General features: G+C 41.4%; 1 protein-coding gene across 2 annotated transcripts in view; it reads right to left on the minus strand.

The window, feature by feature from the left end:
* LOC124603448 (transmembrane protein 65) overlaps window positions 1-16390 on the minus strand; it is a 524529-nt gene that overhangs the window by 44853 nt on the left and 463286 nt on the right. For both annotated transcript variants that reach the window (XM_047136397.1, XM_047136396.1), the window contains one exon: window positions 11910-11977. In XM_047136397.1, the coding sequence (XP_046992353.1) occupies window positions 11910-11977 (68 nt within the window). The remainder of the gene's footprint in view (window positions 1-11909; window positions 11978-16390) is intronic.

Raw genomic sequence — 16390 nt, forward strand, 5'->3', positions numbered from 1 at the left:
AAAGTCCACGAAATCACTGTAGGGGACCATTATCACTGAGTGAAGTAGGAACTGTTTCAGTCAAGAATTTGCATCTTCCAAAATGATAGTGCACCTACAAAAAAAATTTCACGATTTCTTCGGTGTGCATGATAATGAAATCTGTGTTCCATAGCCTCTATAGTCACCTGATTTTAATATTTTACAGCGATTACGACCTGTATTGGAAAAAAAATCAGGGTTGAAATTTCGTGATAGATCAAAACTGAGCGCTGAGCAGACACCAAGAATTTTGCCTTTGTAGACAATATTTTTTTTTTTTTTTACCAACTGAGTAATCATGGCCCGACTCAATCTGTAATTGACCGTATGTTACCCTCTTAGAGAAATTTTGAAGTGATTGGTAGAGATCGTTTGGGTGGATACACACAAAATCCCACAGTCGTTAAGAATTTATGTCCATTTACTCCAAAAATTTCCAAACAAGGTCCTAGATCACACTGGGTGAATAAGTTTTTACATTTATTTCCGTTGTGTTGCTCTTTGCTGAGATTTGTGTAAAGGAATAGACACTTAGAAAAAAAAAATATGACATAGGCAAGCTGTCTGCGGCCACTCTGGTTATTCAACTGTTTTCCTCTCTGTTGCGCATCTGAAAAATCAAAATCACTATATGACGCAATTCATCACCCAAGTTAAGAACCAGTTACAGCAATTCCATAAGCTCATACGGCTGACGTATCACACGAGAGCCACACCGCTCTTGTTTTTTTCCTTTTTATCGTTCAGTAATCAGTAAGGGGCAGTTATTTTTCAGAATCTCGGCAGCGCGCGAGAAATGTTTTGCATTTTTATTAATTAGAACAGAGATTCAGTTTTCATCAGTTGAGATGTACGATCCTTACACTGCCCGGTTCGTATCAATATGAATCTATACGAAAAATCAGCTGATTTAAATCAGTTGGATAAAGGCAAATTACGAGAATAACCTCTCATGCTGTGAACCATGGCTAACAAAGCCGGCATTAGTGATGGATTTTCGAGGTTTCAGACGGTTGGATGTCATTATAAATTGAAATTCGAACGCCTATATATAAAAGTGCTTACAAATCCTTGCATATATTAACGTATCACATTTTTATTGTATCATCTGCAGATACAAAAAAAAATCAAGCAGACTGATGACTCAAAAAATACTGCTCTTCTGCAGATGTGTTACATAAGAGCGATCGATCCAAGTGGCGCAGTCGTTAACGCACTGTTATCGCAATCAGAGGAGCGAGGTTCAAATTCCAATCCGACCGTACAGATTCAGGGTTCCCGTAGTTCTCCTAAATATACTAAGGGAAATGCCGGATTGTTTCCTTTGAAAAGACATGGTCCATTTCGTTCTCCCATTCTTGTCCTTACCTTCCTCCATTCTTTCCCGAACAGAAAATCGCCTTCCTATCGCCGAGAATTGCTTTCGTGCCACAAAAAAGTAGCGATCGCTCATTGTAGTGGCATCTGTAGAAACCACGAATCCATTATCACGAGATTTATTTTTATCTGCTACATACAGATGGTGTATATGACGATTACTTACAAGATCCATATAAGCACACATCAGCGGGTTAAACACTTGAAGATGACTTCAAAACATAAATTGCAATTGTGACATTTATAATGCGTGTAAATATCGCAGTCTATGGCGAAAATCTTGTCTTTTAAAAAAATTCGAGGATACTGCGGAGCCAAGGCAAAGACAAACATAGATAGAGCTAGCCTTCATCTTTCTTCAGACAACTTTTCTGTTCTAACAAGGGAAAGAAATATTAAGTACAAAATCCAAAATAAATATACGTTCAACGTGAAATAAAGCGCAAATGGTGTGATAAATTATGTGAAAAATACATTGCTTTCCCTACAGTTAGTCCGCCCCGGTAGCTGAGTGGTCAGACACAGTTAGAGAAGTCTTGACAATACGCTTCTCCTTTGTGCAGAATCCGCCGACGGCAGCACACCCAGTTTATCTAACTCCGCCGTTACCCGTGGTTTGGAAAACCGGAAAAAAGCACTCGTGGCAGGAAAGCAGGGGACTTTTACTGCTGGTCTCCTTGCTCTGGGGTTTTCGATTCCCAGTTGGATAGTACGGCGGCAGTGGATAAGCTTCCAGAACCCGAAGAGTTCCCAAGTTTCTGGCAGCGAAGTGCTCAGCGGACGGAATGCTTGGAAACATGGCTGAAAGTCCAAATGTCACAATCCACGCAATAGATGGTACAAAGATATTATGTTTAGGAATGAGCCTCTAAAAGTATTTTAAGAAAACAGAAAATGTATTGTCTGATAGTGAAGAGTATACCATGAATATGCCAGGAAACTTGACCTAAAGTGGAACAAAATAATTATTTAAATAAAAATAAATTTCGATATAACATCGGAATAAATGTAGGCCCGTACAGATCCCCAGTACCGTACAGATAGTCCTGAAAATTTGTGATAGTGAATTTGGCTTAGCTATGAATACACTTTTATGATTTACAACGAAAAACGTGGGGCGCGTGCAGTAGATGCAAGTCTGAAACTGAACCAATCAAGTGTCAATTAAGTAGTGCATCCGCCCCACGTTTCCTGTTATAAATGTTGCTGGTATGTTCATACCCATTAAAAATTCACAATAACTGTTTTTCAGAACCACCTGTGTGGGTTAGTAATTTATACAGTACTAGGAGAAATTATTTTCTAGTTTTATTCCGATATAAAAATGTGTTATACTGAAATTTATTTTTATTTAAATAATTATTTTCTGCTTTTTTGTGTGAAAACTTTTAGTCGATTTCAAAAATCTCCATGAGATTGTAAGAGAGACATGTGGTTAATATCAGGTTTATTTCAGTTCCTCTTCACTTGCTTGAACGAATATATTGCTTCCTCCTACATATATCTCGCGAAGAGACCGTGAAGGTAAAAATTACAGAGATTCAAACTCACACGGAGACTTACCAACAACCGTTCTTTCTACAAATCATTCGCGATGGCAGCGGTACACAGATTATCCTCCGTCAAACACCAGACAATAAAGCAAGTTAATATTGCTTTGCCATCCATCTCTAAGTTACGTTGAAAATTCCATTTTCTAGTTAACCGGAAGTTGGTTTAAAATCAGTTTGCAAAACTGGTACTGAACTGACAAACAGAGAGACAAGAGAGCGAATCAATAAACGGCAGTATAATACAACAAATTTGGTTGAAATTACTCTAGACGACCCTGGGTAATGCTTTTATATCACCTCTTTCCACCCCCAGCCCTAAACGTTGAGATGATTGGAGGGGTAGGTACTCTTAGATTCAAAGTAATTTTTTTCCCGATTGCAAGAGAGGTGCACCTATAAATTCAATGAGTTGCAGACACTTTCTGCGGCAGGTAATTTACGCACATTGCTCCTGTAGAGCTGTGGCGCAATCTGCCAAGCACAGCCATGGTGCGCGGACATTAATACAAAAATTAAAAATATTCGACGAAGAGCCTCCCAATTCGACACGGTATCATTTAGTTAGCGCGAGGGCATTATGTGGATCCTCAAAAACCTCCAGTTGCAGTGTGCATCACGGGAGCATTCACTGCTTAAAATTCGAGTGCGTACATGTAGTGAAGAGTCGAACAACGTATTAGTTCTTTCCGCATACGACTACTTGGGTCGTAGTAGTTCCTTGTGCTTCTGTATGTTATAAACACCGGATTCAGAAAACGCAGTGCTGTCCGCCGGTTCCGCCTTGCCTGGGTTGTTCCATCTTTGTGTTGGTTATCAGACGTTAGGTAGATTTTGCAAGAGTGTTGGCCGGTGTTTAAACTGTCACTAGTTTGAGTTGTCATCCGATTAAGTGAATACAACTCTTGGCTGCCTGTCTCATCGTTTACGAAGTCGAGCGACTTTCCCAGGTCGATCCTTGGAGCACTATCTGAGGCCCACTTCTCTCTTGATTTGATCAGATGGTGATGATTGTTAATACGGCCTTCAGCCGTGAATGCAGTTTGTCTTAACTCATTAAGCACCAGCGTCCTATTTTGAGGACAGAGCACATATTTATTTATAAATACACAATAAATTATTAATTTGCAACTATTACTGTTCTCCGTCATTTGTTGATGCTTTTTATAACAAACGTATGCTTGCAGGGAAGTAAAAGCAATAAATCCTACCATTAATTGATTATTGAATACTAAGGCACGCTTTTCGTTATTATAGGTATTTACTTTATCGACAATTTAGTAATATTTGAAATATGTGGAAAAGATCTTTTTGTGATTATTTATAGTCAGCAATGTGTCTTTTAAACTACTTGCATTGTTAGCTCAACTGGAGTTATATTCATTGTTTTCCATTGTTATAAAATTTGGTGTACTCGAAATAGGACACTGGGACTTGGTGTTATCATTTCAGTTACTTGTATTGCTGCACGTTCGATTATGAAACTCTGCTACTGCTGATGTATTTTCTTTTTAGAACGTGATAATTTTACCAGATTTTGTTGCTGAGGTAAGTAACGACCCCTCTTTTATATATTACAGGATATGAAGTTACTTTGAAATTTACAGCGTATTATGTAACTATATTTATGAATATGTTACCCATTAGTAAATAATACAGTTCCAGATGGACAGAGGTATTTACACATTCCCATTTCTGTAGTTTGTGCTAATGCATTATTCTTTCATTTCACTTTATTTTATTACATTTTATTTCATTTTATTTTTTATAGATTATAATGGCCTTCAGACGAGATATACCTCACTAACGAAGAAATAGAAGAAATAATAAACAGTGACGCATTCTATAATGCGGTGTCAGATGATCAGGACCATATTAATATCACCGTATGTCCTCCTGAAGTAGACTGTATGACAGACGAAGAAGACAAAAATGGTACTAGGTCCTATTTACACGTATGCTGGAAATGGCCCTCGTAAATGCCTGGCTCTTCCACAGACTAGTACATGGAAAAATGCACTGGATTTGCTGGATTTCAGACGTGCTGTTACAGTTACATACCCGAAATTGGACACTGGAAGACCGAATATTGGACGTCCAATGGAATACCCATCAAGTGCATTGAGAATGATACCAGACACCATGTTTGATGGAATTGGTCATATGATTGACAAAAGAAGCACGCAAAGAAGATGTATACGAGCTAAATGCAACGGGAAACCAAAAACATATTGTGTTAAACACCGTGTAACATTGTGTGTGAAGTGTTTTGTACCATTTCGCAAGAAATAAATAGTTAAGACTTGAATAGTTTAGTATGCTATACGATACTGTTAGATCCCAGCGTCCTATTTTGAGGACGGCCATTATATCAGCATGTATAAATATTCTTTGGCCAATTTTGCACTTATTGTGGTTCATACACTATGTACATTATAATTACGGAATAAAAAATTCAAATTAAAAAAATTAATTTGGAACTTAATGGGTTAAGAATTTTTAATTAGATATTGTCTTTTAATATGATTGTCCCTTTTTCTAATAATATTTTTGTAAGAATTTGCTATCTAGGCCTTCAGCCATCAAATTGTTTTTTGAGTTATTACTATCGGGGGCTTGAGCCGACAAATAATTTGAATTTCTGGTCAATAAGACCTTCAGCCGTGAATGCAATTTGTCTAAGGAATTTTTAATTATATATCGTCCTTAACAGTCAAATTTGATAATTGTTCCTTATTGTCAACCTTTTATGCAATTGGTTCCAAATAAAGTGTACGTGATTTTTTTTTTTTTTTAAATGGGCATCCAACGGTAACCGAGTAAGGCCCTGTCCACACCGAAATCTGCCATTCCCTAAGTCCTACATCTCAGCTCCGTCTTCTGCCTGTTTACATATATGTGTATTTGAATACGCATGCGTATATCAGTTTCTTTGGTGCTTCAGAGTAAAAGCCTGATCCACGTATTGTGTGACTCATTACCTGCTGCAAGCTTACATCCCCTACGTGTCAAATATGTAACTGGAGGGTGTTCACAGGGCGTTTCACTGTCGTACGTTAACCCACGGTAAAAACATTCCTTGGCGTGTTTCAATACGTAAACACAGTGTGTTTCACGGTTTCTATTGCAGGCTTGTAAAGGCTGTAGAGGGGACTTGATGTTCTGATGACGAACCCTTGTAGCGTAAAATACTGCTCGGATGTAAAATAGTTTGAACACGAAAATATCATCTGATATCATAAACACGTAAAACTGGGACAGGGGCGACGGGGACCTTTTCTCAGTTCGTGTGCGCATCGAGAAGCGGGATATTTTGAAGAGATCCTATCTTCAAACTTAAGAAGGGACTGCAGAAACTAAGTCACATATGTCGTCCCACGCTAAGACCGTGGAGCAACAGGAGTGGCGCGTTGTCAGAAGAGACTACGTGTTCTCGGTTTCCTGCCGACACAGCTGTGCTGCGGTGTGGGAGCGAAAAGGCGCGGCAACTGGAAACACGCACCAATGCTGAAATTGGCGAAAGGTGTGTATCGTACAGAGTTTCACCGTAACATTCTGACTGTATGTGGACGAAATGCAATGTCGCGTCCAGCCTTGACCGACACACTGATTGGGAAAGGAAGGCCGTCGATAACGATCACAGATAGTGTTGAGACAGTCGAGGAACTAATTCGCAGCAATCGCAGATATTCCGGCGATGAGGGCGTTCACACTGAGGCTCTCGTATAATGGACTATTTGATAATAGTTACTTGCCCACCACAATAACAAGAACTTACTTTTTGAAGTACGCTATTATTTTAGACCAAGTGTACATTCACGTAGATTAGTTTTTTTTTTTTTTTTTTTTAACCAAAACTGTGTCTAACATCTCACCTCTACAAGTCATAGAAGCCTGTAATAGAAATTGCGAAACTCTCTGTATATCTAGCATAGGATCGAAACATTTTTTTTAATTTACGGGGACGAGGGAGCTATGTTGCATAAACTCTTAACATCAACTGTATTGTTCAACGTTAAATAGGAACGAGGTTGCGATAAAGCAACTAAAACTAACACACAGATGAATTTTCAATTATTAACATGGTGACGGACTAACTGGTTTGTGAATGATTCTGGTGCGAACGCAAATATACAACACATTGGGTCTGAGTTGAGCGAGCAGGGGACGCTGTGGCCAAACGGGACTGAGTGAAGGATTCTGAGAACTGAGGCCAGCCCGGTCGGCCCAGGGGGCAGCAACCTTTTGCCCACCTGTACGTCTGCACAACCTAACGTCTGGTTAGAGGGCAGTGTGGCGCCGAGTGCAGTGCAGCGCCTTTCCGTGTGTTGCGGACCATCTATGTAGATAGCCATCAACTGCGTGGAGAAAGCGTGGGTTACTGGAAACTAAGTATACCCTCATAGAGGGTCTATTTCTCATCCTCACAACTGCGAGGCCAACGGCATAGGCGAAAAAACACGAGATTGCCGTAATGGTGCGCGGCGTCAGGAGTGCAGCAGTGAAGTCAATCTTTTTTGGTAGTAGGGGAGAGTTTCGTGTTATGACTGGCATCTGAAGGAGAGGCGTTACTTTGGCGGGATTCTCTAGCTGGAGAGGAACCTCGCAGCTGGGCCGCAGTGCTTCTCAATTTTGCAATTGGTAACTGGCACTGGTTGACAGGAACGAATTAGCAGGGTGTCAATGAGGGCCAAAAAAGGGTGCACTTGGGATTAGGACACAGAGGTGTCCGCACCGACTTCGGCTTAGAACGCCAAGTACGGTAGCAGTAGAGGAAAGACTTGCCGTGGCATCGCGGCTGAGCCCGCATTATCCTCTAGTTGCGAGAGAGGACTGACGATATTGTCTTCACAAGGGGGCCAGCACATCTGCAGCGTACAGCTCAGCGAATGACAGCCATATTTACGTTGAGCATAATTCGCAGAGCCGGCTGTTGTGGCCGAGCGGTTCTAGGCGCTTCAGTCCGGAACCGCGCTGCTGCTACGGTCGCAGGTTCGAATCCTGCCTCGGGCATGAATTTGTGTGATGTCCTTAGGTTAGTTAGGTTCAAGTAGTTCTAAGTCTAGGGGACTGAAGACCTCAAATGTTACGTCCCATAGTGCTTAGAGCTATTTGAACCACAATTCGCAGCATCGGCAGAGTAGCTTAATTCGATTTCACGCTTTTGGGATCAGGACGATCGCCTGTTTCACTTGTACTGAATGTGTGAACTTCTGGAGATAGTCACCAACTTCCAGTCACTACTTCCGTCAGGAATTTGCAGGATTATAGAGATTTCTGATATCGTTGTACTTTATTAGAGTGGAAACTCTCAAGTGGGCATAGATGCGGGAGGAACATTTCTATATCATCAGGTTCAGGTTTAACCAAATCCCCCACTTTAGTATCTATGCGGCTGTAATTTCGCGTTATCCACTTAACTTTGCGCACAATTAGAATTTAAAAGATGATTCAAATGGCTCTGAGCACTATGGGACTCAACTTCTGAGGTCATCAGTCCCCTAGAACTTGGAACTACTTAAACCTAACTAACCTAAGGACATCACACACATCCATGTCTGAGGCAGGCTTCGAACCTGCGACCGTATCAGTCTCGTGGTTCCGGACTGAGCGCCTACAACCGCTCGGCCACACCGGCCGGCTAGAATTTAAAGAACAGATCTTAGTGGCCTGCCCTCTACTAACCAAGCGGGGATTGCCTACGTTTTATTCGGTTGTATTCTGGGGAAATTGTAATTGTGATGGAAAATTATATGAGTCAATATTTCACATGCCATATGCTGCATGAGCGGAAACTAATATAATTAGCTTTGCTATCCCTGAGCTGAAAATGTTCGTTAACACTCCCATTCCACCCTGGAAAGCTTAAAAATGAGGAATTATGTACTAAAGCTAATTCAAGACGATGATGGAAGCTGAAGAAATTAATTAAAATTTGTGCTACGGCAGGGACTCGAACCCAGATCCTCTTGGTTATTTGCAGATGTGCTAAACATTAAACGACCGCGGCCCTATGGTCAACAGTGCTGCACTAACTACACAAATCGAATCCCCCCCAACATTGTCACTATTGCCAGGGCTCTCCGGCATTGGAATAACACCCCAGCGTTAGACGTGGTCTTATAGATTTCATTTCTTGAGTTTCCGTCATTATCACTGATAAAGATGAGACTTAAATGTCTCGGGAAAAATTTAATTATTAGATATAATTGAACACTTCAAATACAGACAGCGTGAAAGACGACGTTACAGAGTATCCGGAATAACGCTACATAAAAACAACATGCGCTCGCGTCTGTCCTCTGAGAAACCAAATAAGACAAGCTCGACAAGCATTTCGCTACACGGCTGTCCCCAGCAAAGCTAGGAATTGGCAACATGGTTGTAAATACTATGCAACCTTGTGACAGAGGATTTACTTCCGCGTGTGATCTTGAACTGTTCCGTTAAATTCACTTGGCATTCCCTTTTCACTTCGATGACTGACACTACATAATCCTCATTTAAGATGAGACGATGAGACAGAAAATTTAATTTTTGGAGACCAGGAATGCCGCACTTCACATAAAAACTGTTCTTCAACGTCGCGTTATAAGAGACATCGACCAATACTGTGACGAGAGAGACCATATCCCAGCAGCGTCTAGATAGCCCTGTGGTTCCATACATTTCATGTCATACGAGGACGACGTGAGCTCTCAATTCTAATCACGGTGCAGACCAGAGCATTCTAGATCCATATTTTCCGTTTTATTTAATAGATTGACAGATTTCTAGAAGAAATTCTTTGACAACATTTGAAGAGAACCTTTACACATTGAGTCTTCTCACAAGTTCGATATATGTCACATATGTCTGCTTTGTGAATCCCAAGCTTCTTCACTACACGAACGTCTCTGAAGAGCTTTGACTCGACCCTCAACTAGACGAATTTGGGTTTTGTTTGTAATGTACGACCCATGTGTCAGAGGAATAGCTATGAAATGTGTATAGTTCCTCTGTACTAAAACTGTGTAATAGTAATTAGGCACCACTACAGACGTTCGCGGACATCGCCTTCAGCAACTTTCTTCCACTTTGGGAAACTTCAAGACTGGGCAGTTTTGTTGATTCAAATACAGTTCAGTACCTTAAATATCACTTTCGGTCAGCGATAAGTTCTCCTTGAATCCAGACGAGATCTTCAGAATGTGCAGCGTACCTGCGTTGCTATAGAGCAAGCACTGTAGGACATTCACACGGTTTATTGCATGCCTTTATCGTTAGAAATCGAAAGACGGCAGTAAAACTGATTATCCCACAGTCATTCAATGTCGCTTGACGAACGCATACGAATTCGTGAGGAAAAAGTTGCATGTAGATATAAAAAATTAATAATTACACTAAACAACGTACTGACACACTCTGGATCACTACCTATAAAATAAATTTTGAACCATATTTATGTTTTGCATATTAGTTTAATACAATACTCATCATATAAAAACGGGTCGATAAATGCAAATCACAGACTTTTTTTGTAGAACATCACTCAACAACAGTAAAGTATTTTATACTCTCCAAAGAGATGAGCTGAGCGGTAGCTGACACTTTTGACACAGGGCGAGGGAGCGCAGCTTCCGTGCGTCAGCAAAGGGGCCCTGGAGAGGTGTAGTGAATGCGGCTTTCAAAGGCAGCAAAAGAGGTACTGAACGGAACCGTTATTACCTGTCTGACAGAAACTGAAATACACTGGATCTGTGCTGCAATTAAACTCAGGCCTTCAGCGTTCGGGCTACTGGGGCTATAAAAATTTTGAAAATGAACGCTTTCGACCGCGAGACATTGCATTTAGACGACGTGCTGTTTGCCGCCAGACCACGGGTGCAGACATAGCTGAACATCTCGAACAGGAGACAAAACTTTCTCCAGAAACTGCCGCAGCCTACATTTTGCCACGTTGTGCAGACAACTGGACTTAGAATACTATCAGCGTGGCCGCGTTGCTGTTGGTATTGACATCTGAAAGTTTGGGTGTGGCCGAGAGTCGTGCACGGGTAGCCAAATGGCAAGGCGACCGCTCGCGGTAAGCGGGAAATCTGGGTTCGAGTCCCAGTCTGGCACAAATTTTCATTGTCGTCATTTCATTCTACAGCTACTGGTAGTCATAATTCGCAATTGCGAATTCATCTGATGTTATTTGTCCCATGTTACGATCGGTGCGGACTTCGATTCGGCAGCCAGGTTTTATGTCGGAGAGTGTATGTGAGTTTCGTGGACACTTAATGGCGACGATGACACTGTACTATATGTGAGTTATTTTGAACCATATTTATGCCTTGCATATTAGTGTAATACAATACTCATCATATAAAAACGGGTCGAGAAATACAAATAATTGACTTTTTTTTCCAGAGCATCATTCAACAACAGTAAAGTATTTTATACCCTCCAAAGCTGAGCCGCTATGTGAGCGGATTAAGTGTAACTTAGGCACGTCTTACAAGAGACATGTGTGCTACCTTGTGCAGCGAGAGAGCAAATGTGTCCAGATAGCAAAAGTGTATAAGTGACATGTAATAACTTCACTGGTGGTTATTTTTTAACTCAATACTACGGTATCAATTAGCAGTTGCATCAGAAAACCAATATAACGAGTTTTTTGAACAGTGCCCGAAGGAGGTCTATGTATATGACCGAAATCACTACTAACTTGGTGAAGGTTTTGGTAACACTTGACAGTGTAGCTACACAAACATATCTTTTACGAAACATATGACAACCGTTGACTATCATTTTGTTAAAATGTTTTCACGTTTAAAACCTTTGAACCCTGGGTCACTGTACACTTCAATGTCATCGTATCACACTTCATCATAAACCCTTATTGCCCGTACGTTTTTATACATATTCCTATCTTGGATTATTTCTGTATGTTGCAATTTCACTAACATTAGCGTATAAATCAGCAGCCATACTTACAGCGAGAATCATGAAGAAATTGTCGAGAAATCCGAATCCAACGAAGGGAAGGGCGTTGTGGATAGCAACTGAAAAAGAAAAAGTCGACACTCAGTTAGTAATCGCTGACAGGTACTGTATCAGTGACAATAAGAAATTTTTGTAACATGTAACTTCAGTGATTTTAACTGTATATAAGAATAAATATTAAGTCTAAAACGCAATTTCTTTTCTTTCCATTCTGACCACGGGCTATAACAAGCATTATCTGACAAAATTTTACACAGAGTACATGAGGATCCGGTGCTCGGACCCTCTATGGACTGCCGAGAGGTAGCCGCCCCCGACAGTTGACACCTAACACTACTAAATAATGACCAAGTTAGACAAGAAAGAACAAACAGCTAAAAGAAAACCTAATCTTATGGAAGGAACGTGGTAAAATTAATCAGGAATGGCATGAGTATGCACACCCTCAAAAGAAACGGCATCTCAACGAAAGTACTACAGAAAAGACGATGAAAGGACGATCAAATTGTGTAGCTACATAGAAAGATGATAACACTAAGACGCTAGAAAGTACTTAAAAGCTTCAAAACACACAGGTTTCTTCAGTTAAGTGAATCACATTATAACAACATTCCTAATGAAGATAGTAGCATACTATATTCACTATTAACTGCGATGAAGTTTTCTTCGAGGTCCTAAAACACCCTTATGACAGTTACTAGTCTGACGTCCTTTTAAACAAAATCGGGATCCAAATTTAAATTTTGCTGGGTTGTGTGTACGTAACCACTACACTAATTTGACGAAAGTCGTGCTATAGTGATATGTACATACACAGATGGCGATAGTATGGTTTACACAAAGTAAAAAAGGACAGCGCATTGGTGGAGCTGTCATTTCTACCCACCTGATTCATGTGAAAAGGTTTCCGAAGTGGTTATCGCCGCACAACGGGAATTATCAGCAGACTTTGAACGCAGAATAGTGATTGGAACCAGTCATATGGGACATTCCATTTCGGAAATCGTTAGGGAATTCAATATTCAGAGATCCACATTGTCAAGAGTGTGCCGAGACTACCAAATAGCCGGCCACGGTGACAGAGCGGTTCTAGGCACTTCAGTTTGGAACCACGCGACTGCTACGGTCGCAGGTTCGAATCCTGCCTCTGGCATGGATGTGTGTGATGTCCTTAGGTTAGTCAGGTTTAAGTAGTTCTAAGTCTAGGGGACTGAGGACTTCAGATGTTAAATCCCACAGTGCTCAGAGCCTTTTGAACTACCAGATATCAGGTATTATCTCCCACCACAGACAATGCAGTGGTCGATGGCCTTCACTTAACGACCGAGAGCAGGGACATTTGCGTTGAGTTGTCAGTGCTAACAAATAAGCAACACTGCGTGAAATAACCACAGAAATCAATGTGAAACGTACGACGAACGTATCCGTTAGGACCGTGCAGCAAAATAGACGTTAATGGCTTATGGCAGTAGACTACCGACGGGAGTGTCTTTGCTAACAGCACGAAATCGCTTGCAGCGTCTCTACTGGGCACGTGACCGTATTGGTTGGATCCTAGACGACTGGAAAACCGTGGCCTGGTCAGATGAATCCCCATTTCAGTTGGTAAGAACTGATAGTAGGTTTCGAGTGTGGTGCAGACCCCACAAAGCCGTGGACCCAAGTCGTCAACAAAGCACTGTTTAAGGCTCCATAATTCTGTGGGCTGTCTTTATATGGGATTGACTGGGTACTCTGGTCCGACTGAACCGACCACTGATTACAATTTCGTATGTTTGGTAACATGGGGACCATTTGCAGCCATTCATGGACTTCATGTTCCCAAACAACATTGGAATTTTATGGACGTCTGTGTCCCATGTCACCAGGCCACAATTCTTCGCGATTGGTTTGAAGAACATTCTGAGAAATTCGAGCGAATGATTTGGCCATATAGGTCGCCGGCATAAATCCCATCGAACATTTATGGGACATAGTCGAGAGGTCAGTTCGTGCACAAAATCCTGCGCTGCAAACTTTTGCAATCATGGACGGCTATAGAGGAAGCATGGCTCATTTTTGCAAGGGAGCTCCAACGACATGTTGAGTCTTTGCCATGTCGAGATGCTGCCCTACGCCGGACAAAAAGAGGTACGGCATGGCATTAGGATTACATAAAATTCGCAGTTGCAAATATGGACACCCATAAGCTGTAGAATGGAATGACGACAATGAAAATTTGTGCCGAATTCAGACTTAAACCCTGATTTCCCGCTTATCGCGTAAGATCAAATTCAAGTGGTTCAAATGGCCCTGAACACTATGGGATTTAACTTCTGAGGTCATCAGTCCTCTAGAACTTAGAACTGCTTAAATTCAACTAACCTAAGGACATCACGCACATCCATGCCCGAGGCAGGATTCGAACCTGCGACCGTAGCGGTCGCGCGGTTCCCCACTGTAGCGCTTAGAACCGCTTGGCCACGCGTAAGATCGCCTTACCATTTGGCTATCCGTGCACGACTCACGGCCACACCCAAACTTCCATATGCCGTCAATGGTGTGTCTGCAACCTGTACTCGTGCATCAATTACATATATTAGCATACAGGTGAAACATTTTACTTGAATGTCGCTTGCCCGGTGTCGGCGGATATATACGATATTGCAGTGCCTGGGTTATTCTGCATGCATCTCGAACAGGCACTGCGACGACTAAAGCCGTTATGAGTCGCGCGTGGATAGCCAAACGGTAAGGTGAGCTCTCCCGATAAGCGGCAAATCCCGCTTCTAGTCCCGGGCCGGCTCAAATTTTCATTGTCATCTTTCCATTCTACAGCTGATGGCTGTCGGTATTCGCAGCTGCGAATACATTTAATGTATTTCATAACAGCTGTAGTCGCAGCAGTGTCTGTTTCTCTGGACATGCATTCCTGTCCAAATGACCGCAATACATATCATATTAGGATATCTCCCATGAAACTTTTGTCACCTCATATAACGATCCACATTGCAAAACTATTTTACGTACCTGTCACTCGACCTCACAATTTTCTTAACTGAAAACTGAACTGCTTATTATACGTACTTTTAGTTCTCATTGTGACTGAATCGTGTCTGCAGTTTGGTGTGAAACATGTTCTAATTAATATTGTATTGTATAAAGACCTTAACAATTTCCACTTAAGTGTGTCGCTCACTGTTTAGTACTAAAATGCCACAGCTTTTAAGCGTCCACAGCAAACCAAATTCTATAATCATTACCAGATAAGATATCTTCATTGACAGTGAAAGATGTCGTACATTCCATGTGTACGGTTGATAGTACCACACAACAGTGATCGCTTCAACCTCAGAGTCAATAAACTACAGGCATGTACACATTAAATTTATTCGGAAGTCCCAGTCCACTGGTACCTACTCATGGCTACCCTACGTGTGGCACTGCAAGCAAATTACTAGAGGAGCTTTAAACGTCATACTTTAAATGTAAAAATTCGAAAATTTAGTAGTAAGGTTTTATCTTTAAAGTTTTTATTCGGTGTATCCTTATGCTCTCACTCGGGTTACCGAGTCTGCGTCGACCAGAAAAGCTTTCATCCATCGTGAAATGTAACGATAACGAAATAAGATTAGCAGGGCAACTCAAATTCCCATTTACTCTAACTTAAAATTGCAGCTAACATTTCGTGATATTACGGCAGAGGAAGGAAAAGGTAATATGTCTGCTTTTATTTGCACTCCGTCTTGATTAAAAGATGGCGATATTTGTGCTGTTGGTTTTACCTTCTAACCTTTATTGTGTCGAGATGAGTAGGTGTTTTTACTGCCAAGAGATCTCATGCAAAGTGGAAGGTATCTCTTCTGACGAGCTTAAATAGATCGCTCAGGTTTCTTGTCAGGCAGTCCAACGCAATGCACATTTTCTTTAGGTGAAATCATTACTGAATCATCCTGCTTCTTCCTGTCCTTGCAACAGTCTCTCCCATACGAACTTGCAACCTGTCCTTGCAAGAACAAATACAATAAAACTAAGCTGGCCAATCATCACGCAGGAGCACTATCGTGGTTTGAACACCCCATTCATGTGTTCGTCCGTAGTTGGTTGTTTAATTTGGGGGAGGGGACCAAAAAGCTAGCTTATCAGTCGCCTAGAGTCAAGGAAGTATGGGGAAGAAAGTCGGCCGTGCCCTTTCAAAGGAACCATCCCGGCATTCGCCTGAAGCGATTTAGGGAAATCGCGGAAAACCTAAATCGGGATGGCCGGATTGGAACCGTCGTCCTTCGAATGACGAAGGTACTGTCCTGGTTTCCTTTTTGTAAGAATTTAACTGAAATAGAAATGGTAGTTTCGGGCATGCCTGTTGCCTAAGAGCTAAATGTGCCTTTCTATTTCTCCAAAACACAAAACTTTGTTCTAAATGAACTAACCATGCGCCGTGCACTCAGAAATGAACAAGCATTCTAGAAACTGAATCATAGACGTTATGTGAA

This window comes from Schistocerca americana, chromosome 1, assembly GCF_021461395.2.
Source record: "Schistocerca americana isolate TAMUIC-IGC-003095 chromosome 1, iqSchAmer2.1, whole genome shotgun sequence".
NCBI lineage: Eukaryota > Metazoa > Arthropoda > Insecta > Orthoptera > Acrididae > Schistocerca > Schistocerca americana.